The 27,991-nt window shown below is 54.4% G+C and overlaps 1 protein-coding gene across 10 annotated transcripts in view; it reads left to right on the top strand.

Moving 5' to 3' along the window:
* ARHGEF10L (Rho guanine nucleotide exchange factor 10 like) overlaps positions 1 to 25,825 on the top strand; it is a 158,208-nt gene extending 132,383 nt beyond the window's left edge. For 9 of the 10 annotated variants that reach the window (XM_055097507.2, XM_034956671.3, XM_055097528.2 and 6 more), the window contains 3 exons: positions 15,593 to 15,767; positions 23,120 to 23,242; positions 24,804 to 25,825. In XM_055097507.2, the coding sequence (XP_054953482.1) occupies positions 15,593 to 15,767; positions 23,120 to 23,242; positions 24,804 to 25,336 (831 nt within the window). In that variant the 3' untranslated portion in view covers positions 25,337 to 25,825. The remainder of the gene's footprint in view (positions 1 to 15,592; positions 15,768 to 23,119; positions 23,243 to 24,803) is intronic. The other variant, XR_008620853.2, reaches the window with a different exon arrangement.
* The last annotated feature ends 2,166 nt before the right edge of the window (positions 25,826 to 27,991 follow it).

Raw genomic sequence — 27,991 nt, 5'->3', positions numbered from 1 at the left:
GGAGATGGGCTCTGTCTGTAATGTTTCCCCAAGTGGGGGGTGGGGGCGTTGCAGAGCAGCTGACCGAGGCTTGGTTTTAACCAGCTTCGGAGCATGAAGGTGCTTCCTGAAGCGCGTGCGGTCAGCAATCTGCTCTGCATCTGATGCCTCCTGCCGGTACCTCTGCACTGGCCTCTCATACCGGCTCTCATGCTTTTTGTCCCTAAGCAGGACAGAGAAGAAACTTCTCTGGGCTCCTGAACACCAACAGCCCCTTGATTTCCCCTGCCCACCCCCCTCCCCAGCCGCCTTCCCCACCCTTAATTTTCATGTTTAGTGCCTAAACTTAGTTTGCATGTATTAGCTGTTGTAAATCTATCATACGAGTGTGACGCGGCATGAATAATGCATCACTGGGCTGTATTAGTTTTCTGTCTCCTATCTTATTTATGACATGAAACGGGTGGGAATTTGCAAAAGAGAAATTCAGGCGCAGGGCTTCTTGGGTAATGGTATGCAAATTGGCGTGAGGGTGAAAAGATGCACCAGGCCCTCCCAGTGCCCAGGAGCTGCCGAGGAGGAGCGCCCGGTGTCTGGGCCACTGCCAGAGCACGCAGGGTCTCACGTCCTATCACTGCATGGAGTCGGCTCTGCTCGGCAGTTTGTCTTAATTTTTTTTGTTAATGTGTGTGTCATTGTGGTTGTCACCCTGTTATGTTTTTTAAATTAAAAGTTGGCAAGCAAAACTTGAGAAATGGATTTTCTAAAGATTGTGGAGACTTCCCAGGAGGCTCCGACAAGAACAAGTTCACAAGGAAGACGAGCGTTTTCCAGCATCAGGAAGGCTTGAATTTAGATGTTCAGAAGGACTCCCTTTCAGGAAGTTTGTGAGGCATGGGAGGTAGGGTTGGGTTTGGGACCCCATAGGGCCTTCTTATGTGGAGGGTCAGAAATAAGTTGGCTGGTTGCAAACTCGGGCCTGGAGGGGGTGAAGAGCATCTCAAGGCATGTCTTGTGGGGCAGTAGATGGCTGAGGGTCAGGCCTCCAGGCCCCTCTCTCCTCACCTGGAGGAGCTCAGATCTTTCCTGTGTCTAGCACTTGGTTTCCCCCCAACCAGAAGATTTAGGTGATGAAAAGATTTCATGATTTTAAAAAGAAGTTGGGAGCTGATGGCTCAGGGAACAGGCTTGGTGAAGCCTGACCTGGAGCAGGAGGGAACCTGGAGGAAAAAGGGAACCGGTACAGGGAAGGCGGATGAACAGACATCGTGGAGAGGACATATGGGATGGGAGGTGAGGAAGGGGCGCTGGCATGGCAGGGGCAGTCCTGTCCTTGTGAGCCACCCCCCAGTCTTAGCTGGCACCAGCCAGCCCCCGATCCTCGCCTCCCCTTCACTCTGTGTGTCTCTTCCACATCCCCCTCCCCTCTGAGCCCGGCTGCAGGGAGAGGGGGAGGGCAGATGCCCAAGGGGCAGCTGCCCAGTCCTTTTGGAACTTGGCAAGGAACAAATAGAGCCATGGACATGGATCCGCTGAATGTCAGCTGCTAGGCTGAGGGCTTAATGCAGTGGAGGTCAGGCCCTGGGTGTAATTAGGGAGGCTCCCTCCCTGGGTGGTTGGGAAGAATGAATGAGGTCACATATGCAGAGGGTGTAGGCTAGTGCCTAATGCACACTCAGGCAGAGTGGCCGCTACGCAATGGTCCTCTGTGAGCCTGGCAGCCGGGCAGCAGGGAAGGTCCACAGGAGGCAACCTCTGCAGGAGGCATTCCTGGCTGCCCCTGCATGCCTTGTCTAAGTGGGCTTGGATGGTGGTCAGTGTGGGCTCAGGGGCTGGGTTGGCTGGCCTTCCCACTGATGGCCTCGGTTTCCCTCCTGTAAAATGGGGGATAATTATAGAACCTGCCCCAGGACTAAGCAGCTCCGTGTACATGCAGGTCCCAGGGCTGTGCCTGGTGGGAGGAAGCACCACGTGTCAGTTGTTGTGTCATTGTGGTCACAGGACTTGCTCAGGGTGCCCGGGACCACACACTCGTTGGTGGAGCCAGGATCTCAGGGTGCCTCTGATTCTGAAGCCCCCACCTGGTCTGCCGTCCTCTGCCCCATCAGCCCCGTGTTCCATTGGGTCTTGTGGGTGCGTATGCCCACACCATCCTCCCTCCAGATGGCAAAATATCTGTGAGCAGGGCCAGTGTCTTATTCTCTCCGTATTGTCCTGCAGTGCAAGTACAGGCATTGACTTGGCTTCTCTCTCTCCTTTGCTTTCTTTCTCCCCAAAATCTCCCCTTTTTTCCCACACCAGCTCTTCCCTTCTGCCTGACTCTGAGCCTTCCAGGGCTCCAGTTACCCCTGGGACCCTTGGTCCATGGTGTTTACATGACTAGTGGGCCCTGATGGGGGCTGCTGACCACAGGTGAAGACCAGGCTCTTGGCTCCTCCCAGGTACCTGGGGAGAGAAGCGAGCTTCATAGAGCGGGTGGTGACACCAGCCCAGTGACAGCACAGGTCCTGCAGAGCAGGTGCCCCAGTGAGGGAGTCTCACCCACAGGAGAGGATGCGGGTCAGCCCCATACACGTGCCCAGCCGTGAGGCAGACACACCTGCCACTGATCCGAGGAGCCCAGGAAGGAACCCAGGAGGGGAGCGAGAGAGGGGAGTGAGAGCGGGGTGGGCCAGGCTCTCTGGAGGGCATTTAGCGGGAGGGCCCCTGAGAAGCGTGAGCTGATGCCTGTGCATGCCTGTGAGAGGGAGGGAAACTGTTCAGTTATATTAGCATAGTCACGTGCTGCATAGTGACTTTCAGTCAACAACAGACCACACATATTATGATGGTCCTATACTATTACAATACCATATTTTACTGTACCTTTTCTATGTTTAGATATGTTCAGATTCACAAATACCATTGTGTTACAATCGCCTGCAGTGTTCAGTACCGTCTCATGCTGTACGGGTGTGAGGCCTAGGAGCAACAGGCTGTACAGCATGACTTAGGTGTGTAGTCAGCTTTACCGCCTAGATCTGTGTAAGGTCACTCTATGATCACATGAAAAAATTGCCTAATGATGCCTTTCTCAGAACGGCATTATTCCTGTCGTTAAAGCAACACGTGGCTGTATCATATAAGTTCTTGACTGTGGCTTGAGTCTTTTGGGCAGTGTCCAGTTGGGAGCTGGGGGTCTGATCAAGCCTGGAAACCCCAACTCTCCCGCTCCCCCTCCCCAGCCCTACCTGTTCTGGGTTGGTCCCAGCTTTGTGTTGGTTGCATCAATTCTAACCTTTCATGCCCACCACCGCCCAGCAGTCTTGGATGTGGATTTACCTGTGGAAACAGAACCACCCTTCCCTGCAGTTCTCACAGCCTATGTGGGAAGCAGGGCAACCGCCTTGGCTGAGCCATCCCGCCCTGTGGACTCCCCACCTCCCCGCACTGTCACCAAGGGGAACCTAGAGTCTCAGCCTCAAGATGTTGGTGTTGCCCCCTCTGGCTAAGCACGGGCAAATGGGTGCTGAGCAGATACTGTGCATGTATGGGTGCAGGTGTGGGTGTAGGTGTGGGTGCAGGTGTGTGTGCAGGTGTGTGTGCATGTGTGGGTGCAGGTATGGGTGCAGGTGTGCGTGCAGGGATGTGTGCAGGTGTGGGTACAGGTTTGTGTGCAAGTGTGGGGATAGGTTTGTGTGCAGGTGTTGGTGCAGGCATGGCTGCAGGTGTGGGTGCACGTGTGGGTACAGGTGTGTTCAAGTGTAGGTGCAGGCCTGGGTGCAGGTGTGGGTGCAGGTGTGTTCAGGTGTAGGTACAGGCATGGGTGCAGGTGTGGGTACAGGTATGTGTTCAGGTGTGGGTGCAGGTGTGGGTACAGGTGTGGGTGCAGGTGTAGGTGCAGGCATGGGTAAAGGTTTGTGTGCAAGTGTGGGTACAGGTTTGTGTGCAGTCATGGGTACAGGTGTGTGTGCAGGTGTGTGTGCAAGTGTGGGTGCAGGTGTGTGCAGGTGTGGGTGCAGGTGTGGATGCAGGTATGCGTGCAGGTATGGATGCAGGTATAGGTGCAGGCATGGGTGCAGGTGTAGGTGCAGGCGTGGGTGCAGGTGTAGGTGCAGGTGTAGGTGCAGGCGTGGGTGCAGGCATGGGTGCGGGTGTAGGTGCAGGTGTAGGTGCAGGCATGGGTGCAGGCGTGGGTGCAGGTGTGGGTGCAGGTGTAGGTGCAGGCATAGGTGCAGGTGTGGGTGCAGGTGTAGGTGCAGGCATAGGTGCAGGTGTGGGTACAGGTGTATGTTCATGTGTGGGTGCAGGCGTGGGTGCAGGTGTGGGTGCAGGTGTAGGTGCAGGCGTGGGTGCAGGTGTGGGTGCAGGTGTAGGTGCAGGTGTGGGTACAGGTGTATGTTCACGTGTGGGTGCAGGCGTGGGTGCAGGTGTGGGTGCAGGTGTAGGTGCAGGTGTGGGTGCAGGTGTAGATGCAGGTGTGGGTACAGGTGTATGTTCATGTGTAGGTGCAGGCGTGGGTGCAGGTGTAGGTGCAGGTGTGGGTGCAGGTGTGGGTGCAGGTGTGGGTACAGGTGTATGTTCATGTGTAGGTGCAGGCACGGATGCAGGTGTGGGTGCAGGTGTGGGTGCAGGTGTGGGGTGGTGGAGGGCCAGGTGAGGTGTCTGGATTCCACCATTCAATATCATGCAGGCGAGGCCTGCAGGCTCCACGTGGCTCCCCTATGCAGAGCTCAGAGCAGAGCAGGGCAGCCACAGCCAGTGCCTGGGGACGCTTTCTGGGCCTCATGCTGAGGCTTGACTGCTATGAGGCAGACGTGATAGAACAAAGCTCCTATCACATCTGACCCTGCATCAGAACTATCCAGGCCGCCTGTGGCCCAAAGTCAAGGCCCCCCAGGCTGCACTTGGTCGATATCCCCTGGGTTCCCCTTCTCCAGCCACTGGACAGGTCCCAGTCCCCCAAAGGCTCTGCCTGAGCACTGTGTTCCCCCAGGCTTTTGCACCCACTGCTCTCCCTGCTGGGACTCTCAGGCTGTCTTCTGATTGGGCAGAATCTTCGTGGTCACTCTGACTTCCTGCCCCTTTCTCCATGGAGCCCAACTGCCTCCACTAGTTCTCCTCTGGGCTCCCTTAGTCCTCACTCCCTCCTCCATCGCACTCTCTGCATCGGGCCGTAAACAGGACTCTGGGCATCTCCCTGGCCATGCTGTGTCCTCAGGGCCCGGCAGGCATGGACGCTCCATGAGGTTTGCTGAGTGAGCTAGCAGGACCAAGGAAAGGAGATGGGCAGAGGCAGTCGCTTGCCTGCGATCAGCAGGGCATAGGAAATCCCTTTACGTCAGGCAAGGAGCCAATAGGAGTTTTGACTCCTACTGTGTGCCGGGGGCTCAGCCAGGGACCTGATTTTGCCTTCAGTGCTTCACTTTCTAGGTGTTAAATGAATCCGGAGAAACAACCCTGACTGCACCTGCTCACCTGCACCCTCGTGCACACGCAGGCATTCTTTCTTCTGCCTTACCTCTGTCTGTCTCTCTTTCAGCACTCACTCGTCTCTTCCTCCCTGGTGGTCTGGTTTGCACGCTCACTCTCTGCCGATCTCAGCTTCTATCTCTGTATCGGTGTCTCCTTCGATCGGTGCCACCCCGGCTCTTCCAGGCCTTCTGGCCCAGGGTGGGCACTGGCTGGAGCTTTAGTCCCTGTGCTTGGCACTGGGTTCCAGCAGCAGCCCCTGCCCTCATGGACCTGCCTCTCTGATATGGGCATGGTAGGGGAGGGAGATCATGCGGGGAGAGACCACCACTACCCACTTAATCTGTATTAAGACTCATGGGTCCCAGAGGCTGCTTTGAGCTCTCCATTAGCAGCAACTTGAGTCATCTTACGGCAGCTCTGTGCAGTAGGTACTATTAATATTATCACACCCACTTTAAAATGGAAGAAACCAAGGCAGGAAGTGGTGGGGTCAGGAGCTGAACCCTGTAGGTCTGCCTCCGGGCCTGTGGGTTTATTGCTTCTTGCAAATAGCAAACAGATAACAAGACAATCCCAGGCCACGGTGAATGTCATGCAGACCCAGGCTGAGCGCCATCACTGCCTGCACTGGTCACTCCCCTGCTGGGCCTCCCTGTCCTCTCTGACTAGAGGCTCGGTGGTCCCTCCTTCCTCATGGGGGCTGCAGGTGAGCTGAGCTGAGCTGAGCTGAGCTGAGCTGTGGGCAGCCCAGCACGTGCAGGAGCCGGAAGATGCCTGGCCACCTCTCTATGGCTCAGTCTTCACTGGGTCCCCAGGGTGGTGGGCAGGCATAGGCACTAGCTCAGCCCTGGCACCTGCTTGTACAGGGCAAGGTTGGAGTAGCTGCCAAGGGTAAGACTCGCAGCAAAGGTGGTTGCTGGCCCCAGGTGACCCAGGTGGCCCAGATGGCCCAGGTGGCTGGCTGCCCAACCCTCCGTCCTAAAGTGTCGATGCTGGAGAAGAAACACTAGGCTGGCTGTCATAATTGAAGAAAACAAAAGGAAATTAAACAGGACTAATGAGGGGAATATCAATAGCCCATACTTCAAGATGCTTTTTCTATTCCACTTCCTCCAGAATAGCCAGGGGCACTGATAGATTTCAGGTTTTTTTTTTTTTTTTTTTTTTTTTTTTGAGATGGAGTTTTGTTCTTGTTGAACAGGCTAGAGTGCAATGGCGTGATCTCGGCTCACTGCAACCTCCACCTCCCAGGTTCAGGCGATTCTCCTGTCTCAGCCTCCCAAGTAGCTGGGATTACAGGCATGCGCCACCACCCCTGGCTAATTTTGTATTTTTAGTAGAGATGAGGTTTCACCACGTTGGCCAGGCTGGTTTTGAACCCCTGACCTCAGGTGATCTGCCCACCTCAGCTTCCCAAAGTGCTGGGATTACAGGCATGAGCCACCACACCCGGCTGGATTTTAGTTTAGTTTTGTTTTTAAAGGCAAAATTTTGGCACAGCCAGGTCAGGACAGCATTCTCTGCAGTGGCACTTTCTGTATGCCTTGGTCTGGGTTGTTGGGTTGACACCAACATCTGTGTCCACCTTCTTGTGTGCTTAGTAACAAGTAGGCCTTACTGTAGGAATTGTTAACTTTTTCGGAGGTAGGCAAGGGTGATTTATAGACCTCTTGGAAATGCTAGTAAAAATAGTTAACGATCTTTCTAGAAAGACACACCAAAAATACCAAATTTTGTACAATCAATTCCAAAATGGATTGTTACAGGAAATTTGGGGTCTGGCCACCAGTCTTGGAGCTGGCAGGGACATCCATCGCTCCATCCCTTACAGGCTCCCATGATGGCCCTGAGCTAGGAGAGTCCAGCATCCAGTGAAGTCTCTGCTCCAAAGGATGACCTCACACCCACCTTACAGATGAATGAACAGAGTCCCAGAGACCTTAACCAGTTTGCTGGGAAGAGGTGGACTGGTCGTTGCACCCGAGCCTCCCTGAGAAATGCGTCAGGCAGGGCAGATCTGCTCCTGGTGCACAACCTCTTGGCCTCAACCAGGTCAGACTCTGAGGGCAGGAGTGTTGGGGAATCAGACAGAGCCCACAGAGAGGGATCCATCCATGGCTTGGAGGCTGAGTATTGGCACTGGAGTCCCGTTAGGGTGACCAAGTGTCTTGGTTTGCCCAGGATTGAGGAATTTCCTGGGTTTGGGGCTTCCAGTGCCGCAGCCTGGACAGTCCTGGGCAAACGGGGTAGGACTGGTCACGCTAGGTTTGAATTTGGCTTTCCTCCCATGTCCTAAGCAGCGCGACTTTGCACATCATTTAGCCTGTCAGTTTGTTTCCTCAGCGGTAAAGTGTTGATAAGAATGAGATAAAGACAGGGAAGGGAGTTGTGCTAATTGCCTGTAGAAGATGGCCCTTCCACATGCTCAGTGCAGCCGTGCAGAGCGGACGTGACCCCGGGTCTGAATTCGCAGCCCTGCCCTTTGCTGGCGGGGTGGCCCTGCACAGGTCATTTCTTGTGCCCTAGCTATGGGATGAGGATGGAATGATAGCACCCACCTCCCAGGTGTCTGTGGGGATTAAAGGGAGGCAGAGTTGGTGAGGTGCTGGCAGGTGATCGTGGGTGATCTCTGGGCCCACGACTGTGTCTCCCAGGGCCAGCTCGGTGGTGACCGGGCCGGGAATGGGTGGCACAGCCCCTTCATGCTCACATTCAGCTCTGGTGCTCAGCATTGAGAGTCCCCCATGAGACCCTCGGAGGACAGCATGTGAGCTTGGAGCGAGGTGCACGCCCCTGCCCTGCCCCCGCCCTGCCCTGCCCCGCCTTTCCCCGCCCCGCCCCGCCTTGCCCCACCCTGCCCCTGCCCCGCCCTGCCCCTGCCCATCTGGGCCACCCGGGGTTGGTTCGCTCTCTTTTCATGGAGTCTCTGTGAGGTGGGACGCTGCGCGCACAGTGCCCAGTCAGGCATTGGAAAGTCCTGACACACGGTGGGTACCTGTAAAGTAGAAGCCCCACCAGCATCCTGCTGTTTCCTCAGGAGCTGGCAACCCCTGAGAGCCCATGTGCCCAGCGAGCCTTCCGGCCCCTTGGCGACATCTCAGCTTTAATGACTTTGAGTGCTGAGCTGCTTACCCTGGGAATTTATGGAAACCATGCACAGAAGCGTCACCTGGAGGCACATAAATATTGTAGGACTGGAGGTTGGGCTGTGTCAGCACTATTTGGAGCAGTATCACCCACCTGAAACTGACTGTGTGGGCTCCTGCAGCGGGTGGATGGGGGGCTGCAGGGAGGGGCTCCGTGGGCGGGCGCAGGACACACGGGTTTGTCTCAGCTCACCTGGGTTCATTCCAGGTCACAGTGCGCCGATGCTCTCCCTGGAATCCTCACCGTGCCCCAGAGGCGTGTTCTCTTTTTGTCCCCGTGTACAGATGACAGAGGAGACTAAGTCACTGGGTAGTGGGGATCTGGGAGCTGGAGGAGGCAGGCACGACCCCTCCCCTCCAACTGCCAGCTTTTTTTTTTTTTTTTTAAATTACTTTGCCTTTTCTCCCATAACTTTTTTTTTTTTTTGGAGACGGAGTTTCACTCTGTTGCTCAGGCTGAATTGCAGTGGCGTGATCTCGGCTCACTGCAATTTCTGCCTCCCGGGTTCAAGTGATTCTCCTGCTTCAGCCTCCCAAGTAGCTGGGATTACAAGTGCCCACCACCATGCCCAGATAAGTTTTGTAATTTTAGTAGAGACATGTTGGCCAGGCTGGTCTTGAACTGCTGACCTCAAGTGATCCACCCATCTTAGCCTCCCAAAGTGCTGGGATTACAGGCGTGAGCCACTACACCTGGTCCCCCATAACTTTTTACTTCGAAAAATTTCAAACTACAGGAAAGGTGAGAGAATAATACAATTCACAGATATTCTTCACCCAGGTAACTGTTAACATGTTGCTACAATCTTCCCCCATATTATACATGCACAGAGACATACACCCACTTTTAAAAAAGTCAGTTGCAGGCATCATTACCCTTTACTCCTAAATACTTCGGCATGTCTCTCCAACGTAACTGCATGGCATATCACACCCAGGAATTTAGGTCTATGCACTGATGCTATCTAAATACTGTCCAGGTGCAGGTTTTCCCAGTTGTCCCCAAAATATCTTTCAGAGCTACTCCCCCAAATGCCATCCAGGATCCAGCCTGAAATCACAGGCAGCCGTTGGTTTTCATGTTTCTTAAGTCTCCTTTTAATCTAGAATAATCCCTTTGCTTTTTTGTTTTCTTCATGATATTGACTTTGTTGACAAGTCCAAGCCAGCGTCTCATAGAAGTTCCACAGTCTGGAATTGCCTGGTTATTTCCTCCCAGTGAGGTGCCAGTGTTCGGCCAGGTGCTGCGGGGCTGGGGGTCAGGGGAGCCCTGCACCTCCCACAGCAGTCCTCGGGGAGGAAGAAGAGCAGCTGGCCCCGTTCTGATCACTTGGTTAGGGTAGCGTCGGCTGGATCTCTCCTTCTAAAGGTGCTGGTTTCCCTTTGTGATTACTCAGTCACCTTTGGGTGATTCTTGGAGACTGTGTGAATATCCAGTTCCTCCACAAACTTTCCCCCTGGGGCTTTGTCATCCATGGGTGATCCTTGGTGATTGCTAATTCACCATTGTCTAATTCTGCCTTGCCTTCTGCATTGACTAGTTGTCACTAGTTACAGAGATTCACCTGACCCCACTCCACACCCTGCCCTTACTATCACTACAAATTCCTGGATTAAAAAAAAAAAATCCAGCGTGCTCTAATCAGGACCATCATTATTATTTTTGATGTTCACATTGTCTTGAATTTGGCCAGCGGGGACCCCTTCGTGTTGGCTCCTAGGTCCTTTGGACACATCCCCATTGTTCTTTGAGCCCTTCCTTGCTTTTCTTCTGTGAGAAGTTCTAGGCATTTCTCCAGGGCACCCTGGCCAGAGTCGCTGCCTTCAGGCTCTTTCAGTGGACAGGGCCAGGGAAGAACTCTTGAGCTGGGGTTCGTTTTGATACCTCTGATTTAGATTTGAGATCCTGGAGTCTACCCTCGTCTCTCCAATTCCACACCGGACTCTCTTCTCTCTGTGCAAACCCTGGTTCCCAATAACATCAGTGTATCTCAGTCCCACTGCATAGGTTCAGAATCACTGTGCCTGCCCCACCACCTCCAAGCCTGCCAAGGAAGTTGAGGTTTCCCTTGCAGATCATTTTGTCCTTCAGCAGGGACCAGTACAGTTGGAATGCCATGATCCTGAGCTACTTGAATGGGTTATTTTCTATGCGGGTGTGACTGTGTTCCAATAAAGCTTCATTTACCAAAACTGGTGCAGGCTGGTTGTAGCCTGAGGGGCATTGTTTGCAGATGGCTGCTCTAGTGTATAAACCTAACAGCACGGTTTCTGGTGCAGGATGAGCGCTCACCCAGTAAATAGCTGTGTCTGGATCATGGAGGCTGAGGGGGCAGGAAGCACTGGGCATTCCTGGTGGTGGGTGGGCAGGTGGCCTTTTTCAGGGATAAGGGGGATAGAGGCCTCTTAGAGAGTAGGACAGCCCCTGACCCCACCAACCCCACACTTCTGGGCCTCCCAGACCAGCCAAGGATGAGGGCACAGGTCTGGAGGTGTGTGGCCTGGGGTTGGGGTGCTGGGTGAGCAGGGTTTCACCCTTTCCTGGTTGGGAGGAGAGCAGAGTTTGATGAGCTGACAGCCTCCCCTGGCAATGAATTCTGAGCTCTCTCAGGGTACGTGGATACCTTGTATTTGGAAAATGAAATGAGCTGCATGGCCTGGCAGCAGCAAGACCAGTGAGCAGCGAGGGCTTCCCCCCTGCTCTCACCGGGGTGCTCACTGCCCCCTGCTCTCACCGGGGTGCTCACTGCCCCCTGCTCTCACTTGGGTGCTCACTGCCCCCTGCTCTCACCCGGGTGCTCACTGCCCCCTGCTCTCACCGGGGTGCTCACTGCCCCCTGCTCTCACCGGGGTGCTCACTTCCCCCTGCTCTCACCCGGGTGCTCACTGCCCCCTGCTCTCACTTGGGTGCCAGGCTCAGTCCCTCAGCCCCCTCTGGGACCCGTGATCCTGGCATGTCTCTCTGGCTCCACCTACTCCCTGCCCTGTGGGCCCAGGAGGCTCAGGCAGGACTCCAGGCTCGTGGTGTGAGAAGGGGACCCAGGAGCCCAGAGGTAGCTGAGACATGCCGGGCTGGGGCTGGGGCTGGGGCTGGGGCTGGAGGTGCTGTGCCGTTCTCCCTATTCATTCCTGCCCTTTCCCCCGCCCGCCTCCCCCCTTTGGGCTCGGCAGGTTTGCACAAGCCTTCTGCAAAGCCCTCTGGGCCTGGAGACAGACTTGTTATGCCACTGGAGAAATGAGCCTGGATTTCCACCACCGACTTCTCTTTTAATTAGATTCTGACAGCAGCACACAGGGTTGGCTGGCTGCAGATTCAGGTGCAGCTTTCCTTGGTCCCAGGCCTCTGGGTTTCAGTGCGCTTGGCTTTTTCGGAGGCTGAAACTACTTCTGACCTTTCTTCGGGAGTCGAGCGGGAGGCTGGCTGCATGCGTGTGAGCATGCAGATACCTCTCTCAGTGTGTGCATGTTTGTGCATCCGTGAGCAAGGAGCTGCGTGCTGTGTTTTGGAAAAGCCTGCAGACAAAGCATGTTGGGTCTCACTGACTGTCCTGCTACCCCATCCATTCGCCCCACTGCTCGCCGACAGCAGGTGCCGAAGGGGTCCCCTTGGCCTCACTGTCCTCATCTGTGATTTGGGCTGATGCTGCCTCAGCTGGCTTTTCCCAGCAAGGCCTCATGGGAAGTTTCCTTCCTCCTGGATTCCTCCTACAGGCTGGTTTGGCAAAACAAAATCATTCTGCATGTTTCCTTGAAGGAACATACATCGCAGGAAGAGAGAACTGAAAGCCAGGACGGCCCGGGCTGTGGGCAGCAGATATGGGCGGAGGGCTAGAGAGATGGGGGCATGGTCTCTCCCCTACACAGCATGGACTACTAAACCTGACTTTGCACAGGCTGTGAGGAGGCGTGGTCTCCTCCCAAAAATCAGAGGCTCTGAGCCTCTTGCACCTGGGCCTTCTCTGAGGGCCGGGAGTGGGTGGCTAAGAAAAGAGGAAGAGACCCCCGATACCTCTGGAGCCCTTAGCCTGAGCCCCCAATCTGAGACAGGAGACAGTTCGCTTCCTCTGAGCATGCCCAGCTTGATACAAGATTCTGTCCTTGCTCTTGGGGGGCCCCCACCCAATGGAGACACCGCACCCCTGCCTTTGGTGAACTTTCGGTCTGAGGAAACTACGGCTTCTGCTCTGGGGGCATCCCCCTGGTCAGGGGTGGGCTGTGCAGTAGAACCCCTGTTCCAAGAGCAGCCTGACCCTGGGGAGAGGAAGCACACTGCTGTCTCTTCTCCCCTCCCCTCCCCTCGTCTGGGGAGCCTGGCCTTTCCTGCTACCCCTGCCTCCCTTGCTACTCGCAGCTCAGCCATCAGGGACTGGCTCAGAAAAAGCAATTTCCTTGGACAGCTCACAGTCTTGCCCTCCTGGTCCCCACACTCTGATCAGGAATGAGCCCGGAGCTCACTGGCTTAGCTCCCCATGGAGACCCCCGCCCCTCACAAGCTTCCTTAACTCAGTGGGAAACCGCTTCGTGATTTGAGCTGGGAAGGAGCTGGGGCCATCCTCCAGGGCAAAAGAAGCTGAGTCCTGTTCCTCCCTCTCCACTTGCTAAGCCCACGCGAGGTCTTCCGGGGCTGGACCAAGAAGCCAGCCTTCCCCACACTGTTGTCAGACTGAGCTTCTTTAAAAGTAAAACTGACTCTGTCACTTACCAGCTCAACCCCCTCCAGTGGGCAAATAAAATCTAAACTGTTCCCCATGGATTCCAAGGTGGCCTGGTGCAATCTGGCCCTACCTGCTCTGGCCTGTCCCATTGCTGTGCCCCCCACCACGGGTCCCTCTGCTTCTCATTCCTGCCTCCGGACCTTTGCACTGCTGTGCCCTCTGCCTAGAATGCTCTTCCCCCTCCTCCCAATCATTGAGGGGCTGTTTCCTCCCCATTATTCAGGTCTCTCACTAAATGTCACCTCCTAGAGACACCTTCCCTGACCCCAGTCTTAATGGCTTTCAGTATTTTTTCTGTGCAGTGCTTCTCACTATCTGATGTAATCTTTCTTTGTTTTAATTGCCTCCTGTCCTGGGAACGTTTGCCCCACAAGAGTGGGTCTTGCAGTCATCACGACATTTCCAGCACTTACACCCACACCAGACACATAGTAGGGACTCAAGAACATCTGCTGAATAAATGAGACCCTACTAGGCACTGGGCCTGTGCCAAGCTCTCCTCACCCAGGTCCCTGTAATCCTCATAGCAGCCTGTACTTACAATTGAGGAAACTGAGGCCTGGGCCTGTGAAGCTGCCAAGGAAGTCAGATTTAATAGCAGGTTGGATCTCAAATAAATGCCCCGTCCAGGATCCTCCTGCAGTCTTGGGCTTCTTCCCAGGACAAATTCTTTATGGAAAAAGGAGAAAAGCCAGAAAACTGGAAAAGAGGAAAATCACCCCGTCCTGCTCCTGGAGTTAGCCTCAGGGTGCAGCTCTCCCTCCCCTGTCCCGCTTCTTCCCCCAGCTTTTGGTGTGTTTGTTTTGTTTTGTTTTGTTTGTTTGTTTGTTTCTTTTTTTTTTTGCATTTTCTGTAGCATTCACATTTTTCTGTGTCTGTCATGCAGTGTCTGTAAGTGTGAGTTTAAATGCAGGGAGGACAGTACAGAGCTGGATACACAGAGTTACCTGACTGTCCCCATGGCTTGGGGATTTGGGTTGTTTCTAGTCTGATGTGCCTGAGTTAGTGACATCTGAGTGTTGTAGATAGAATTCAAGTGTCCATCCATTCATTTTTTTGACCAAATTTTACTGTGCTGGGCCCTGTGCCAAGCAGGTGACGGGCACTAAAGGGCATGAGGCCCAGGCTCTGTCCTTGGAGTCCACAGTCTTATGTGGGAAGTGGCCAAGTAGAACCACAGAATGGCGTAGGTATTCCAGGCTAGACAGCAGAGCACACCATTCAGAAGGAAGTGGCTGGTCCGTGGCGGGGTGGGGCCTGCCTCCTGGACTGAGGACGCCACCCTGAAGTGGAGTCTTCAGATGTTGGAGGAGGACAGTTTTTGGGGGCGGTGTGTGCTGTGTGCAAGTCATGGCGAGGGCAGTGGTGCGGCTGTGTGGTACATCCTGAGCATTGGCTGGCCTGAAACGTAGGGAGCCCACAAGGAAGGGCAGGAGTGGGGACAGCACTGGGGCCCCGAATGCTGAGCTAAGGAACTTGGACTTTCTCCTGCAGTGGATGGGAAGCTTGATCATTTGTATCTTCTTTTTTAAAAAAGTTTTTATTTGTTTTAAGATCAAAATGGTACATACACTTGCAAGAAAAAAAAAAAAACTTGGAGTGGTTTATCCTGAAAGGCTCGTCCGCACGCCACATCTCAGTCCTGCTTTTTGGAAGAGAATGCTTTTCACCTGTTCTTTTTTAAATCCACCTGGCACTTTCCTCAGGACCCAAACTTGTTCACTCTGCTGCTTCTTGATGTATCAATTTTGGGACATTACCTGTTGTCTCCTTGCTGTGAAAGATGAGGATTTGGCCCATATAACCCCTGTTCCTTCCCCGGTCATTCTCTCGGTTGCCTTTGTCACTTTAAATCATTTACATAAACTACAACTTCTTTCATGATTTTCGGCTCCATCTTTCCCTTCCGTAAGGTAAAGCTCTGAGGGGCAACTGGGACCATGCCTGGTCCTGTCTGCTCGTGAGTGAGCGTGTGCATGTCTTTCCTGCTCCTCACTCGGTGATATCATGCTGGTAGTTTGCGACTGGCCACGTTAGAATGTTTACACCATGGAAACTGGCAAACCCTGCAAACCAGGATTCCCTGCCAGTTGTTAAACTTTGGCCAACACAGCACAGCTGGGCTTCTTAGATTCCAGTTGTTAAACTTTGGCCAACCTCATAGCTGGGCTTCTGAGGTTCCCCGAGTAGCTTGTGCTTTTGAAGAATGTGAGAATGGCTGGCCCAGGGGTGGGGGCTTGTAGGGAGGCTCAGCTGGCAGGCCCAGCCAGCATCGACACTCCTCCCTTTGTGCCACAGCAAAGCTTCGAGGCGCACCAGGACGAGGCGGTGAGCGTGACGCACATGGTGAAGGCGGGCAGCGGCGTCTGGATGGCCTTCTCCTCCGGCACCTCCATCCGCCTCTTCCACACCGAGACCCTGGAGCATCTGCAAGAGATCAACATCGCCACCAGGACCACCTTCCTCCTGCCAGGTGAGGCTGCCGCAGGCAGGGGGGAGCTGACAGTCACAGAGCACCTTCCACGGCCAGGTAGCGGTGTGACCTGGGCAGCCCATCCCATTTTCCCTCATCAGCCCTGAAAACTGGGGCTTTAATTTGGGGCACTCCCCAGGAAGTGGTGGGGTTGGGATTCACACCTAGGACTGTCATCTCAAAGCCCCTGCCTGTCACTGTGCCCAGCCACCGCATCACAGCAGCCTGGGGCGCTCAGGAAATGGCCCCCAGCCCAGTGGACCCTCCAAAGTCAGGCAGCCGCTAAGGAAAGGCCAAGCTGGGCAGGAACCCAGGCCTTTCATTCTGCCCCACTCCCCAGGTTGACCAAACACCCAATTCTGCCTCAAATCCCCTGCAGGATGAGGTGATGGGAAAGTGAGAAAGCCAATGGGTGGTCTCTGTCCTTGGAGTTTTTTCTGAGAAAGGCAAATTCCCCTCTTGGGGCTTCTAGTCTGTGGGTTTGGATGGCATCTGCTGTGGCTGGGGCCCCTCCTGCGTAACTGTGTGTAGATGAAGTGGACAGGATTGGTGGTGGAGGGGAATGGCGGCGAAGGATTAAGGCTGGAGCTCACCAAATGCCCCCCAAGGCCTCCATGGAATTGGCTCTCAGCCTTTCCTTACCATCTGCTGCCCAAGATGCAGGCACAATGCCCATCCTCACCCCAGCTGGCTTCAGAGCAGATCACGGGGCCAGCAGGCATCAGCTAACCTTGCTTCCCTCCTTAGCCCAGCTTCCCCCAGAGAGACTGACCTGCGGCCAGTGTGGGAGGGTGCAGTGGCTCTGTCTTGTCCCAGTGCCCCAGGCAGGGCTGGGTTCAGCAGCTGGGAGAGCCAAAGGGCCCTCGGGCCAGGGAAACACAGCCCGTGTGGCAGGTGGGGGCCTGGAGCTGATTGTCACAGGACCTGGCAGATGGGCCATGGCAGAGGCTGGGAGTGGCCATATGCCCAGCAGGGTTGAGCATCCTGTCTTCCGGGGCCGTACCGAGGGCAGGCATGTTAGCCAGCACTGCAGGAGCCTTAGGGACCTCTGCCTACCCCAGGGGCCCAGTCCCTAACTCCCTCCCGAGGCCCTGGAAATCACCCTGGTTTCTGCTTCCCTCTAGCCAGTCACGATGGTCCTTGAGTCTGAACTGATCACACGGGGATGGTGGTTACTAACAACACAGTCCACGGCAGTCACAATGGTGTAATAACTGCCACCCTGCCCGGGCCTGAGGTGATGAGGCCCCAAGTGCTTATGTACAGGATCTCATTTCACCCTAACCCTGCGAGCTGGGGATTGTCCCCACATTACAGATGCAGACACTGAGATTGGTTCAGCAGGCCGGGCGTCTTGCTCGTGGTCATGCAGTAGACCAGAGGCAGGACCACAGTCACATCAGGCCGGACTCAGTCCAGCATCCTACTGTATGTAATGGAGAAAGAGAGTTGGCTTGAGGCCTGGCTTGGCCAACACATAGTATCAGACAAGTCCCTTAATCTCCCGGAGCCCCTCATCCCTCTGTAAGATGGGATGTAGGTCCCAGCTCAGGGACTGTTATGAGGATAAATGCTGGTGGGCTGGGAAGGTGGCTGTCCTGGGCCGGCAGGGTGGCAGGTGCCCGATGATACTGAACCCTTCACTCACGTTCTCCTGGGGTGTGTGAGAGGCTTGGTGGGACCTGTGTTTGGGTTGCCTCCTTCCCCCTCCCTCTCTCCCTCCCTGCCTCCCTCCCTCCCTCTCTTCTTCCCTCCCTCCCTCTCTTCTTCCCTCCCTCCCTCCTTCCTCCCTCCCTCCTTCCTCCCTTTCTTGTTTCATAGTATTTAGCCATTATACAAGTTCAATCCATTTTAACTATGATAAAAATGTCTCTGTATCACAAAACTATCTCCACATTTCCTCTGATAGCTAAATTATTTCAAGTTAGTGGAACAATGAAGAAATGGATAATCTCATGGGCTTTTAAAAATCTTTGGAATCTCATCTTGTCGGCGCAGAGGAGAGTGAGAGAGAGTCAAGCTGATCAAGTGGTGGGAGGCAGGATGTGTGGACAGACCTGGCTGTAGTTAGAACAGCCGCTCCTGCCTGTACAACCCTGACTTTACTGTGTTTCACACGCACCTTCATGCCCATTGTTTTACTTACTCTTTGCAGTTACCCTTTAAGGAAGGAAGGGCGTTCGTTGTTATGATGATGATTTGAGGGCCAGGTAAACTGGGGCTCAGGAGGTGAAATGACTGGTCTGCCATCGCAGTGCTGATATGGACAGAGCCAGGAGCAGCCCCACGGACTCTCGTTAGAGCTTCCTCACACTTACTGTGTAGCCTTGGGCGGTTGTGTCCCTGTCCTGGGCCTCAGTTTCCCCATTCATACAACAAAGGGCTGAGATTTGAGTCAGCTTGGCCGTGCTGGGTGGGGTACACCAGAGCCTGGAGCCAGAATTCCTCCTGGAATCCCTCCCTTGTCTTCCAGCTCTGACTGGGAGCACTCAGAGCACCCGCTTCCCATCCTCGGTCCCTACCCCGCAGGGCAGGTGTAGGTGTTGTGTGAGACAGTGTGAGGACAGTGCCCACAGTCCCCGTCTCAAGCCAGCAGCGGTCCATGATGGTGACATTTGCCGTCATCGTCTTTACGGCATACCCGCCCTGCATCTCCTGCGAGGGCTCCTTGCCCCTCCTAAGACCCTCCAGGTCAGTGTGCCATTCCTGTCGCATCAGCTGCATCGGTGCAGGCAGAGGTGACCCCTCTCTTGGCAGACCTCCCTGAGGCTGAACCCTGGAGAAGGTTGGATGTAGGCCGAGGTTCCAGAGTGTGGGGTTTCCCGAAGCTTCCCTCTTCCCTCAGGCCTGAACTTTCCCAATCAGTAACCCAGTGGAGCCTGGGGCCCTGCCAGACCAGTTCCTCCTGACCCCTCATATCTGAGAGTGGCTCCCTGAGCTCCAAGCTGAGCCAGAGCCAGTCCCAGCCACCATGCTGGGGACCAGAGCGTGGGGTGCAGCTTCAGATCCACCCCACGTTGTGCCTTTGCAGAAGCGCAACACAGCAGGATTCTTAAATTCTTTATTAGAGATATTTTTAAAAGGCTTTTAAGTATTTTTTTCTTCCCCCACACCAGCAAATGAAATAATTGCATAATTAGTAATAAATTTGTTCCTCCACTAAGTGTGGATTTTTTTAGGGTGTGTTAAAAATTTATCACGCTTCCTTCCCCTGACCCCTTTCTTCCACTCGAGTACTCGACTGGTATTAATGCATTTTTTAACCTAAACTCCCTCCTCCTTTTAACCAGACAGGTCATTAATAAAATGTTCTCCGAGAGCCTGAGCTTTTTAAAGTTGTATATCTCCAGATAGATGGCTTGGGTGAGTTGAACACTGCTGCATTAAGTCTCTGTGATAAAATATTTATTCACCATTAGAATTTTTTTTTTTCTTTCGGACTGTTTGTGAAGTGTCTTGCTCTTTTCCTTGAGGTGGAGGGGGAGGGGGAAGGCCCCAGAATGAGGTCTGCAGATGAAGTCATTTCTCAATTCCGGCACCTCTTTCGGTTTCTTGCTTGCCTTCCTCCCATTTGTCGGTTTTGCCGTCCAGTGGGGGCTGGGAGGATGCAGGGGCAGCGGGAAATGGTCTCCTGCCGGTCTCCATGCCCTGGGGGTCTTGGAGAGGGAGGCGATGAGGCTTGTGGAATGAAAAATTCACCACTGTCCCCTCTCTTGGCTTAATTGTTCTTGTGGGTTTATGGCTCTGATGGAGCTGATCTTAAGACATTAGCGTCCAGATCCTTTTAATAATCATAAACATTATCCTAATAGCCTCTATTTATGGATTGTATACTATGGGCTAAGAGCTGTGCTCAATTGTGTGTATATATTATATGTATATATATGTGTGTATACATTATATGTATATATATGTGTGTATATTTAATATTTCTAATAATTATAAAGTTGAGCAGGGCAGGTTCGTAGTACTCATTGACGGATGAGAGAAGTGATTTGTCCAAGTTTCCTCCTTTCCTTCATCCATCCATCTGTCCATCCATCCATCCATTTACTCATTCACTCACAGATACTTCCTGAGAGTCTACCATGAGCCAAGCTACTTGGCCAGGAGTTGGGGAGTTAACCACGAGCACACAGATAAGTCACTGCCCTCACAAAGCTTGTCATAAGTAAACAAATAGCAAAATAAGGTCATCACAGACCTTGACCAGGGCTAAGAAGAGAAGTCAGCTGTTGAAAGGGGCTCGTGGCCTGAGCCTCCCATGTTGGCCAACTCCAGGAGGGCTGGGGGCCTGACCCTGGACCGGAGGCTGCCATCATAGTTCTGAGCCTTCACTTTTGGAATGGATTTAGGTGTGGGAAATAGTCCCAGCTCCACAGACACCCAGGTACTGTTTGTGAAATAGCCCCTGTTGGCCAAGCCTGTAAGTCACTAGTGGGCTTTTTTTTTCAGCCTAGTTTGCATTTCCACATTGCAGGGACGCTATGAATGTGATTTTTTGAGTTTGCATCATGTTGCCAGACTCGAATCCCACCGCCTCCTTGATAGCTCCACTCGGGTGTGTCTAATTTGTGTCTCAGACCACACATCCAACCAGGAGCTCTGGGCTTCAACCCCCAAACCTGCTCCTTTGCCATCCCAGGCCATGGCACTGCTATGCACCCAGCTGCTCCAGGCAGAGGAGCCTCAGCGCTATCCTGGGTTCCTTCCTCCGCTCCACCCCTGCTCCCCTCTCCCAGCAGCTCTGTCGCTCTGCTCCAAACAGGTCTAAAACAGGTTGGGCTCTCCTCACCTCACTGCCACTGCCCTTCCCACCTGGGCAGCTGCGGGAGCCCCTGCTGGGCTCCTTGTTCCTCCCACTACCACCCTCCACAACTGTAGCTAGAACGTTCCACTCAAATCAGGTCACGCCACTCCCCTGCCTAGGCCTTCCGGTAGCTTTTCACTGCAGCCAGAATTACGAGCCCCAGTCCTGGCCCTGACCCATCCCCTCTTCTGACCATCTGGAGTCTGCCTTCTGTGCCCCAGGTGCACTGGCTTCACTCTGCTCGGCGGACTGGATGAGCTCATTCCTGTCACAGGGCCTTTGCATGCCCTGTCTCCTGGGCCTTGGCTCAGGTCTTGGTGTGGCCACCTCCGCCTTGTCACCTGGCAGCCTCACGCCTGCCTCCCTATCCTTCCAGGAAGTAGAGGGAGGCCTGAAGACCCGGGAATCCTCCACTGACTCTGCCCCGTCGCCCTGTTTCAACCCTCTGCCTGGCGTTTACATCCCTTGTTTCTGTTTTTGTTTCCTGTATCTCCTCTCTACACCTCTATGTCTAATACAGTAGCCATTATTACAATGAAAGAAAATAACACATTCAGTCCCTCAGTGCCACTAGCTATATTTCCAGTGCTCGGAAGCCACATGTGGCTGATGGCTGTCAAATTGGACAGCACGGTAGGGAACATGTCCATCATCAAAGAAAGTTCTAGACTGTCTGCTCCTTAAGACAGGACTCTATGTACATGGTCCCAGCTGTGCCCCCAGCACCTAGTGTGGGGTCTGCCATGCAATAGGCATCTGGGAGGTAAATGGATTGGTGATGGGATGGCACACTGTGTTAGGCAATGCTGGGTGTACCCCGAGTCGGTAACCTGCCTTTTGGGGTGAGAGAGCCACACCATTTCTCTCTGTGCCTGCACTGCAGAGGAAGCACATGCACCCACATGTAAGGAGTTGAAGTGTCATGCCCAAGGAGGGAGAGGTGATGGAAGCCCTGGGCAGTGGTGAGCAGCAGACCTCAACTCCACCCCACCCCGCACTCACCAGGTGGGGGACCTCTTTGAGCCTTAACATCCGTGCCTGGAAAATGGGGCCGGCATTTGTGTCTTGCATACGTCTTGGCTGTTGCAAGGCTTGTGTCAGATGAGAGCAGGTATACGAGTGCTTTGGAAACTCCAAAGCTGTGTTTTTTCAAGTGTGATCCATGGACCAGAAGCAGCAGAAAGTGGGAACCTTCTGGAATGCAGCCTAAGCCTCTCCCAGAGGGCAGCAGGATTAGGGCAAGAAGGAGACAGCCCTTTAGAAAGGCAGGTGCCCAGTGAAGCCTAAGGAAGTGTGGCAGAGCCGTCCACCCTGTGTGTGACATGGTGGAGGGTCTGTCCCTGAGCCGGCAGCCTGTACCCCATGCCTCTCAGCCCCCTCAGAAAGCCTCCTGCCCCCTGCACTCCCAGCCTCTCCCTTGTGCCCATTCCCATTGCTAGAATTGTTGGCAACAGTGCAGCAGCAGCGATGACAGCAGGTAGCGCCCATTTTGCCATGTGCAGGCACGGGGTTGTTTTACGTTCATTCATTTAACCCAATGGAGAGTATCTGTGTTCCAAACATCAAAAAGGGACAGTAAAAATATGGTCCTATAGGACTGCCATTGTATACATGGTCTGTTGTTGACTGAAAGGTCATTATGTGACATGTGACTGTATTATCCTTGGCCCCTTTTACAAATGAGGACACCATGGCCCAGAGGAGTTTAGGATGGGCCCCAGGTCATGTAGCTGGAGAGTGGCAGAGCCAAGGTGTGAATCCCGCGCCTGGCTCTGGAGCCCTGTTCTCAGCCACCGTGCTGGGCAGCCCACACCTGGCATCCTCTCTGTTAGGGGCAGGGGACTGCCCCCATGCCCTCCCTGACATTGCTATTCTTGCTAAAATGAAGAGACAGAGCTGAGGGGAGAGCTAAAAAGAACGAATCTGGACCGGCATCAGAAACATGCTGCTTCCCACCAGCGAGTTTTCTGCTTCACTCTTGGGCCCAGGGCCTGCAGGGTGTGCTGTGACCTCATCTGAAGAAGCACCCACACGGGCAGGGCCTGAGGGGCTGCAGCAGACCCACCTCGATGCCTCTCGAGCCCCACCCGGCCCTACTTATGCCTTCCATCTGCACCAACACCGATGAGAATCTTGCACCTCCCCAGTCTTCCCTGGTTTTGCTCGTAGCTGGCTGGCTGGATCCCTGCATGGATGGCCCTTGGACAACCCTTTGTGCCAGATGACCTGGCCGCCGTGTATTGAGAGCGCACACAGACCAGGCGCTGTGCCTGTGGTGTTCCCCCAATGCATTCGCATGGCAGCCCCACTTTACACAGGCGGAAACTGAGGCTGGTTAGGGGAGTGCTCAGCTGCAGGACCTCATGGCCAGACCCCAGGCAGGTCAGCCTCCAAAGCCCCAGCTCTTACCCACCCCACCGCCCAACTTCTTGCTGGTTTCAGGGGAGGAGCCCACTGTGCCAGGCCCTCACCTCGTGGTGGTACCCAGAGCCCATGCTGTCTCCCAAGGAGGGCACTGCTCAGCCGCCCTCTCTTTCTGCAGGCCAGAAGCACTTGTGTGTCACCAGCCTCCTGATCTGCCAGGGTCTGCTCTGGGTGGGCACTGACCAGGGTGTCATCGTCCTGCTGCCCGTGCCTCGGCTGGAAGGCATCCCCAAGATCACAGGTGAGGCTTTGGGAGCTGGTGTTGGCAGGACCAGGGGGTCAGCTGCAGGTGGCCAGTGGGGCTTGGCGGGGAGGGTGTATTATGCCCTCATCGGTATAGGGATGGGGTTCCAGTCTCCAGCTTCCTCTCAGGTGGCATGGTGGCCAGTAGAACTGAATCGTCCTGGCCCCAGTCTCCCACCTTTCTGAGTGTCAGTTTCCTAATCTGGCAGATGGACACAAGAGTGGCTTGGGGCCTGGCTGAGACACCTGCCTAATGGCAGGGGCTCCACTGGCCCTTTCTGCTTCTTCCCATAGCAGTGTCAAGATGTCCAGGCTCCAGAGAAAGAAATAACTGAGTGCTTCTGGGGCCAGGCCTGGCCTGCTCGTGGGGTCCATGTGCAAATGAATGTGTTCACATAGATCAGAGGAAGGTCTGCTCTGATCTGCACTACTGGGCCCAGGAGAACAAGGGCAGGATCAGAGAATACCCCCACACTTGGATGCCTGGAGCTCCGGGGTCCCCTCTGCCACCACCCTGAGAATGATGACTGTGGTCTTTTCCAGCAAGGGAGCAGGGCCCATAGGAAGCCCTGGGGGTGGGCTGGCTCCCTGCGCAGACCTCAAGTCCTTCTGATAAAGAAGAATTGCTTTGGCTGGGCGCGGTGGCTCACACCTGTAATCCTAGTACTTTGGGAGGCCGAGGTGGGTGGATTGCCTGAGCTCAGGAGTTTGAGACCAGCCTGGGCAACACAGTGAAACCCCATCTCTACTAAAAAATAAAAAAAATAAAAAATAAAAAATTAGCTGGGCATGGCGGTGTGCGCCTGTAATCCCAGTTACTTGGGAAGCTGAGGCAAGAGAATTTCTTGAACCCGGGAGGTGGAGGTTGCAGTGAGCCGAGATTGCGCCATTGCACTCCAGCCTGGGGGACAGAGTGAGACACCATCTCAAAAAAAAAAAAAAAAAGTTGCTTCTAAATTCTGAGATTTTCTATTTTCAAGGTTTCATCAAATAGGGCATTTTGTCCATCCAGGGGGCATTTGTGGAGGGTCTATTTCCAGGTGGAATCCTGGGATGCGGGGATGAAATCGGGCAGAGACCCTGCTCTCAACAAGCTGATGGTCTCCTGGGGGTCATCATAGCTCGGGTGACAGGTGCTGGGATGAGGGTGCTCCGGGGGCTGGGGACACAGAGACTGGGGCGAGCAGCTCCCCATGCATGAATTCAGGAGGGATTCACAGTGAGGAGTTTGAGCTGGGCCTTGCCGAAAGAGTTGCAGAATCAAGTAGACAGGAAAGGATTTCTAGGCAGAGGAGCTGCTTGGCAAAGGCTCAGGAAATTCTTGGAATTTCACACTGAGGCTCCCCCGTGTGGTGTATAAGGTGGTTTCTGTTCCGCTCCCCTGAGGAAGTTGTGCAGGAGCGCGGGATAGCCAGACCCCGTGGCCTTCGGGGGAGGTGCCAACATAGAAGTCACCCCCCCAATACCCACCCAGAATGTTCTCCAGGAGAGAGACTCAGGTGCTTCCCTTAATGCACTGGGCCTTTGGGCCCCTTTCTCTTTCGCCCCATTTTCTGCAGGGAAAGGCATGGTCTCACTCAATGGGCACTGTGGGCCTGTGGCCTTCCTGGCTGTGGCTACCAGCATCCTGGCCCCTGACATCCTGCGGAGTGACCAGGAGGAGGCTGAGGGGCCCCGGGCTGAGGAGGACAAGCCAGACGGGCAGGCACACGAGCCCATGCCCGACAGCCACGTGGGCCGAGAGCTGACCCGCAAGAAGGGCATCCTCTTGCAGTACCGCCTGCGCTCCACCGCACACCTCCCGGGCCCGCTGCTCTCCATGCGGGAGCCGGCGCCTGCTGATGGCGCAGCTCTGGAGCACAGCGAGGAGGACGGCTCCATTTACGAGATGGCCGACGACCCCGACGTCTGGGTGCGCAGCCGGCCCTGCGCCCGCGACGCCCACCGCAAGGAGATTTGCTCTGTGGCCATCATCTCCGGCGGGCAGGGCTACCGCAACTTTGGCAGCGCTCTGGGCAGCAGTGGGAGGCAGGCCCCGTGTGGGGAGACGGACAGCACCCTCCTCATCTGGCAGGTGCCCTTGATGCTATAGCGCCTCCCCTCTCCCCTCAGAGGGCACAGCTGCAGGCCTGACCAAGGCCACGCCCGGCTCTCGTGCTCTAGGACCTGCACGGGACGTGTGGATGGGCCTGGACTCTCCAGAAACTACTTGGGCAGAGCAAAGGAAAACCTCTTGTTTTAAAAAAATTTTTTTCAGAGTGTTTTGGGGAGGAGTTTTAGGGCTTGGGGAGAGGCAGGACACATCTGGAGGAAATGGCCTTCTTTTTAAAAGCAAAAAACACAAAACCTCACAACTGCCTGGCAAGCCCAGTATCACTTGTTTGGGCCCTAGCGGGACTCCAAGGCAGCCACACGCCCCTCCTGGAAGGGTGTGTGGGTGTGAGTGTGTGCGAGTGTGTGGGCTGGTGTGTGAATATCTATAAATACGTATATATGGTGTATATTATATGTGTATAAATAAAGTCTGTACATATTGGAGCTCTGGGAGATGCTGGAATAAAAGACAAGAGTTACATCTGGACTTGGATTGAGGTTTTATTGTGGTTTTTAAAAGCATGATGGGAAAGAGATAGAGAGAGCAGCTATTGGTAGAGAGGGTTTATTCGGGACCCAGGAGCCACTCTTAGGCTTGTTGGGAGGGTGGAGCTGCTACGGGAATCAGCTCTAGAACTTCACAGTCCAATCTGGTCACCATTAGCCACAGGTGGCTAATTAATTTTCAAATTAATGAAAAATCAAACATTCAATCTCTCAGTCACCGTAGCCACATTTCAGATGTGGCTTGAGTGGCGAGTGGTGAAGGATGAGAAGGCACAGATATGACGATTTCTACCATAGAAGAAAGCTCACTTCTGCTCCAGAAGGGGCTCTGGGAGCTTCTTTTGTGAATATGTTTTGGAAAAAAGACTGGTTCACCCCAGGTCTGGAGTAGCATGGGGGCAGAAGGCCTTGGTGTCTTAACAGTGCAAGCCAGCAGCGAGGGGAAGATGAGGGGCTTCTCTGCAGGCTGGCAGCCATGTCCCAGGACTTGGGGTCAGAGGGAGGACAGGGTGGGCTTCAGGTGAGGTCCATCAGCTGCAGGAGCAGAGCCCAGGCTGCAGGTGGGATGGGCGGGTGGGGCTGCCTCTGGCCCTGGCTCCTCTCTTCTGTCTCAGTTCGTCCTCAGATTTCTAGAGCTGCTTGCAGGAAAGAAAATCAAAACCAAAAGCCGCCACCCAAAAGGGAAGTGTTTCCTCCATCTCTCCACCCTCTACCTCTCTGTCATCTGTCTACCCACCACCCACCGGTACTTGCATTGAGATCTTTCCACTGAAGTTCTGGGAACCCAGTGGAAAAGCCACCAAGGAGTGGACATTCCAGCCGGGTTCTAACCTCATGATAGGTTCTCGCCCACTAGAGAAGTCATTCATTCACTCGTTTTGCAAACCCCTTGAGTTCCTGCTATTTGCTGGGCACTGGGCTATGTGGACAAGACTGCAGCCGTCCATGCCCACAGGAAGTGCATGATGTAGCGGGGAAGGCAATCATAAATACCAGCGAGCGAAGGCTTGGGGAGATCGAGGGTGCTGCGGAGGAGGAAGGGGGATGGAGGAGCAGCCCGTGCTCAGGTGGAGGGTGGACAGAGGTTGGCTATTCCCAGAGGGAGGTAGCCAGTGTGGGTCCCCAGGAAGGGGAGAAAGGAAGCTGGTCCAGAGGAACTAGTACACCTGAAGGTCTGGCTCCCACACTGACTACGGCTCAGACGTGTCCACCTCCTTTGGGCCTCAGGATCCCATTTTGTATCAAAAGAACCATCACTGCCCTGTCCACCTCTCTTGGAAGAGAATAAAGTACGCTGGTTCCATTTTTATTGCACAAGTGGGTTATTGAATAAATACTCTGTCTGGATGGGACTCCCAGGGGATGTGTTTATCCCATCAATCAAATGTCAACCAAGACTTCCTGAGACAGAGACCAGTGAGTCGAGGCTGCCTGGGACAATGAGTAAGCCTGGACTCTGGGGTCTGGCAGGCCTGTGATCAAGTCCAGCCCCACCAAAACGCGTCTGTGTGGCTCCCAGCACGTCCCTCTGTGGCTCCCAGCACGTCCCTCCATTTCCGTATCTGTAGAACGGAGGGGATGATGTGTCACAGAGTTCGATGTACCAGAACCACAGAAAGCATCTGGAACAGCCCTCCGGTGGCATTTTTGGTGATGGTTCCTTATATCCTCGCTCCAAACGATTTGAGGCCAGTGGTTCTTACTGAGGAGTCTCCTCTGGTGCTGGAGCTGGCATCTGGGATCTCCGTGGGCCTGTTAGATCCTAGACCTACAGATCGCTCAGCTAAAAGGGACCTGGGAGATCGAATGGAGCCCGTTAAATCACGTCACGGAGAAAACGACTGACTTTGCTACTTCAGTGAAATTATCACATCAGTCACCAGCTCATCTCCCGTGCCTCCGACAACAGAGCGAGGGAGGGTCGGGGGCGCCGCGAACGGCTCCCGAGACCCACTGAGGACGTGCATCGCATGTGAGTGGAGGCCTGGGCTTAGATATTGATAAGAGTAATAATACCCAGAGCGCTCTGGGTGCCTGAGCTCCTTTCGTCAGGACAACTGCTCTCTGAGGCTGCTTTTGTTTGCCTCGTTTTGTAGGTGAGGGGTCTGAGGCTCAGGGATCTAAGCAACCTGCCTAGGAAGCCTCA

Source organism: Pan paniscus, chromosome 1, assembly GCF_029289425.2.
Source record: "Pan paniscus chromosome 1, NHGRI_mPanPan1-v2.0_pri, whole genome shotgun sequence".
Classification (NCBI taxonomy): Eukaryota; Metazoa; Chordata; class Mammalia; order Primates; family Hominidae; genus Pan; species Pan paniscus.
Note: the sequence above shows the minus strand (reverse complement) of the source record. Positions and strands in the feature narration are given on the sequence as shown.